At 41.5% G+C, this 5,267-nt stretch overlaps 1 protein-coding gene across 1 annotated transcript; it reads left to right on the forward strand.

Moving 5' to 3' along the window:
* Positions 1–634: 634 nt before the first annotated feature.
* On the forward strand, positions 635–2,951 carry CXCL10 (C-X-C motif chemokine ligand 10). Its single transcript, XM_062199211.1, has 4 exons — positions 635–749; positions 1,253–1,379; positions 1,608–1,697; positions 2,159–2,951. Exons 1-4 carry the CDS (start codon positions 689–691, stop codon positions 2,175–2,177), a joined length of 297 nt encoding a protein of 98 aa, XP_062055195.1. The 5' UTR covers positions 635–688; the 3' UTR covers positions 2,178–2,951.
* The last annotated feature ends 2,316 nt before the right edge of the window (positions 2,952–5,267 follow it).

Below are 5,267 nucleotides of genomic sequence, written 5' to 3' on the forward strand. Positions count from 1 at the left end.
GTAACTCTGCCTTTCAGATAAATATTTTTTTAAATCTGCCTTTAGTTCTTTAAGAATTTACTTGACATTTTTATTTTACATGATATGAAAGATGAGAATTGAAGTTTGATTTTTATTTGAAATTTATTTATTTAAAATGCAGAGTTAGAAGCAGAGGCAGAGAGAAAGAGAGAGAGAGAGAGAGGCATTTTCCATCAGCTGGTTCACTCCCCAGTTGGCCGCAAAACGGCTGGAGCTGCACCAATCCGAAGTAAGGAGCTTCTTCCGGGCCTCCCAAGCAGGTGCAGGGGCCCAAGGATTTGGGCCACCCTCCACTGCTTTCCCAGGCCATAGTAGAGAGCTAGATTGAAAGAAAATACTTCTACATGCAATAAAGTTTTGTTTTTCAGGAACCAGTTCATGTTCTGGAAAGTGAAAGCTATCTCACTGGTGCTACAAGAGGACAGAAGGAAATTCCATAAATGGGAGGTCATAAAAGAATAGTATCTTGAATTATGCAACATGGGACTTCCCCAAGGAACAGCCAGTAGGTTTCCTGACTCAACTAAAATGTTATCCAATCAGAGTTAGGGAGGGAAAGTGCCTTTGCAAATAAATAGTGCATACTAGCCCCACATTTTCTGAAGCTCTCAGCTGCATAGAAGCATCCTGAGCCCACTACTACAGAGGCACCTCCAGACTCAGCACCATGAACCAAAGTGCAATTCTTATTTTCTGCCTTATTTTCCTGACTCTGAGTGGGACTAAAGGTAAGAAATATCAAGATACATCTAATTTGTAAAATCAGAAATAGGTCAGGGTATAGATTTGAAAATAAAGAATCTGTTTGAAAAAGCTTCACTGTCCATAAAAGAGAGGGAAATGACCAGAGATTTCCATGGTCACAGAGTTTATACAAATGACTAAAGTAGGAGAAATAGTAGCCTGAAAGAAAGGGGGGAGAGGGAGGGCAGAAAGACAATGTGAGGATGAGAAGAGTGTAAGATACTGCCTTCTCTAAGCTTAATTAAGCACTAGGACTGTGCTCAACAATAGGATTTTATAATCAACAAATTACAACTCCTCTCATCCAGATAATCAACTATTTAATCATTCAGTGCTGTGTTAAAATGGCATACATTCCTTCTCTAATTAAGAGACCATGAAAAGAAATGGGGCTATAGATTCTGCTAAATATTATCCAGTCCACACTAAATGCCTATAAGGAAACACCACGTTAATCTTCCTTGCTATACCTGTCTCTCTCCTGCAGGAATGCCTCTCTCTAGAACTGTACGCTGTACCTGTATCAAGATTAGTAATAAACCTGTTAATCCAAGATCCTTGGAAAAACTTGAAATCATTCCTGCAAGTCAATCTTGTGCACATATTGAGATCATGTGAGTAAAATCTTATCTGGTGATCACCTCCCTGGTTACAATCATTTATTAAACATTTGATGACAGTTTCAAAAGATCAATGAAGTGTTTTTTGATGATTCTAAAACTAACGTACAGCACAAGAAAAATGTAAAGTAAAACGGTGGTGTCTGATTCTGGAACTATGATTTCATCTGCTTATTGGCCCAACATTATTTAAATATTTACACTCTTATTTCTTTCTAATAGTGCCACAATGAAAAAGGATGGGGAGAAGAGATGTCTGAATCCAGAATCGAAAGCCATCAAGAACTTACTGAAAGCAGTTAGCAAGGAAAGGTAGGCTTGCTGTTGCTCACAGAAGAACTGTTCTTTAGGAAATGCAATCACAAAAAGTTAGAAATCTTTGCATTGTGCTTTACTGTGAGATCTTAGCTTAAAAGTGTATCATCACTATGTCATCCTCGATTTCCAGTTATGTATATACTAAAGTGCTATCTTGTGTGGTAAGAACTAAAGTTAGCTGTATTACCTGTCTAAAAATGTCAGGACCCTTCAACCTTGAGGCAGAGCAATAACTATGCAAGCAAAGCTGTCAAATCTCCTGAAAGACTTTTCTGATCTGGAAAAAAAAAACACACCAACCAACCAACACATATGCAGCCCCCATAAACATTAACGATGACTGTGCAGCAACAGGACAATTCACATCTTTTAACTGAGGATCTTTGGGTTATTATGAACCCAGTCTGAAGCCAGGGTCTGAGTAGCACACTTACACTTTCTTTCTCTTCTCACAGGTCCAAAAGATCATCGTAAAACCAGAGAGAAGCAAACACTGCAGTGATAAGAATGGACCACAGCGAGGCTGCCTCTGCCACACTTCCCTACTTCCCCTACGCCAATTTCTAATTGGCCTCTGTTCGCAGTTCTCCTAAAAGGTGACCAGCCACAGCCACCAAGTCAGCTGCTTCTACTCCTGCAAGAAGGTCAAGGGTTTACCATCCTGAGCTGCTCAGAGTAACTCTGCCTTGCCACTATAACATAAGCTGAGCCAAGCTGCTACGTTCTTAGTGAACGTGCCAAGTCCCTGTCACTGACATTTTCCTCACCATTCATAGTTTTTAAGTGTTATTATGGAATCATTCTTAGAATCCCAAACAACTAAAAGGCATGTGACCAAGGTTATAAGATCTACTTTTTTAAAAGTTATGTTTGTATCATCCTTGTAAGGGGCCCATATTTTTGTAGTGGTTGTATACCATGTACAAATACATCCAGGAAACTGAAAATGTATGTGTAAATATTATTTAATGAAAGACTGTACAAAGTAGTGTTCTTAGATGTATATGTTCCTTCTATTTTTTTCAGTGTATGTGGAATAATTTGTGATAAGTACTACATCTCCATAAGAAATGGAAGAAATTTTAAACTGTAGATAAATGTTCTGCATCTTTTATAGTATGACAAATGTGCTACATTTCAAAATTAAAACAATGTGCTCTCTTGGAAATACTAAAAAAGATTATCTAACAGTTGAGACTGAAAAAGCAATAAAGTAGCATAAAAAAGAAGTGTTGTGTGGGTCATCTGACTGAGACATTTATTTCCTAGGAAGGTTAGATGGGGGGCCAGCGCTGTGGCTTAGTGGGTGCAGTGCTGGCATCCCATATGGGTGCCCGTTCGAGTCCCAGCTGCTCCACTTCTGATCCAGCTCTCTGCTATGGCCTGGGAAAGCAGAAGATGGCCCAAGTCCGTGGGCCTCTGGACTTGCGTGGGAGACCCAGAAGAAGCTCTTGGTTCCTGGCTTTGGACCAGCACAGTTCTAGGCCCTTATGGCCATCTGGGGAGTCAACCAGTGGATGGAAGACCTGTCTCTCTGTAACTCTGCCTTTCAGATAAATAAATAAATCTTTAAAAAAAAAAAAAAAGCTAGATGGGAGAATCCATGGCCTGCAGAAGATGGGCAGAGGACAAGTGGGCTGGAGAATTGCTATACTCCTTCCACCTGCAGACTCTTAAAGGCTCATCAGATAAGAGTCCTACATAACTGAGGCACAGCATATCCACTCAGATCCCCAAAGCAAACACCAAGTGTAGTTCTATACTACTTCTCCCTTGCCTTCCACATCCAGTTAGGTACTAAAAATGATATGTGCTATACACTTAGATAATAAACTAATAGTATCAAGAGTATATAAACTCCTGGGAGTGGGATAAAGGACCAGAAATAAGAGTGAATAGGAATTTCAAGAAAAAAGAACAAGTCCCTCCCATGAAAGTGATGTTTAACCTTATTTGTAATCAAGGGGATAACATTCAAATCATTATAACATGCCATTTCACTCCCACCTGACTGGCAAAACTTTAAGTTGGATAACGCCCACTGTCAAGAGGATGAAGAGCAAGGAAGAATGCCCTTCCACTGTTGGTGCAAGAAAAAAAAAAACAACTGGAACTCCTTTGGAAAACAGTTTGGCATTATTGTATAAAGCTGAGCATGAGAAATTCTACTATGTTTATACTATAGACAAATTCTTGCATAGGAAATATATAATACACAAGCAGCATTGTTTATAATAGCAAAAATATGGAAAACAATTCAACTGTCCACGAGTGGATAAGTAAATTAGGGTTATGTCCATTCAACGATATATTATACAACAGTGACAGTAAATAGGATACAACTACACAGGTGCTCCTCAAAAAGTTCATGAAAATTTCACATTTTTTAATTTTAAAAATATTTAATTTATTTATTTGACAAGCAGCATTACAGACAGTGAGAGGGAAAGACAGAGAGAAAGGTCTTCCATCCACTGGTTCATTCCCCAGATGGTCACAACAGCCGGAGCTGGGCCGATCTGAAGCCAGGAGCTTCTTCCTGGTCTCCCATATGGGTGCAGGGGCACAAACACTTGGGCCATCTTTCACTGCTTTCTCAGGCCACAGCAGAGAGCTGGATCAGAAGTGGAGCAGCCAGGACTAGAACTGGCACCCATCTGGGATGCCGGTACCACAGGCAGATTAACCTACTGCACCACAGCGCCAGGCCCCCCACGTTATCTTCAACCATTTCACATACTTTTTGAGGTACCCTCATACACATCAACATTGATGAATCTCAAAAACTTGCACAAGAGGACAGCACTGAGGTTAATCCTCCGCCTGCAAAACCAGCATCCCATATGGGTGCCAATTCTAGTCTTGGCTGCTCCACTTCTGATCCAGCTCTCTGTTATGGCCTGGGAAAAGAGTATTTGTGCCCCTGCACCCACGTGAGAGACCAGGAGGAAGCTCCTGGTTCTTGGCTCCTAGCTTCAGGTTTGTCCAGCTGTGGCCATTGCAGCCATTTGGGGAGTGAACCAGCAGACAGAAGATCCCTGTTTCTCCCTCTCTCTGTAAATCGGCCTTTCAAATAAGTAAATAGGGACTGGCGCTGTGGAACAGCGAGTTAAAGCCCTGGTCTGAAGCACCAACATCACATATGGGCGCCGACTGTAGTCCCAACTGCTCCTCTTCCGATCCAGCTCTCTGCTATGGCCTGGGATAGCAGAAGATGGCCCAAGTCCTTGGGCCCTTGCACCTGCGTGGGAGACCCGGAAGAAGCTCCTGGCTTTGAATTGGCACAGCTGCAGCCATTGCAGCCATCTGGAGAGTGAACCAGCGGAATGGAAGACCTCTCTGTCTTTACCTCTCTCTGTAACTCTTTTCTTTAAAAAATAAATCAAGTTTTTTAAAAAACTTACACAAAAGAAGCATGTCAAAGAGTTCACACAGCGTGACTGCATTTATTATGAAGTCTACAACAGGCAAAATTTATTTAGGAGTAGGCCGGTGCCATGACTCAATAGGCTAATCCTCCGCCTTGCGGCGCCGGCACACTGGGTTCTAGTCCTGGTCGGGGCG

Source organism: Lepus europaeus, chromosome 8 (assembly GCF_033115175.1).
Source record: "Lepus europaeus isolate LE1 chromosome 8, mLepTim1.pri, whole genome shotgun sequence".
Taxonomy (NCBI): domain Eukaryota; kingdom Metazoa; phylum Chordata; class Mammalia; order Lagomorpha; family Leporidae; genus Lepus; species Lepus europaeus.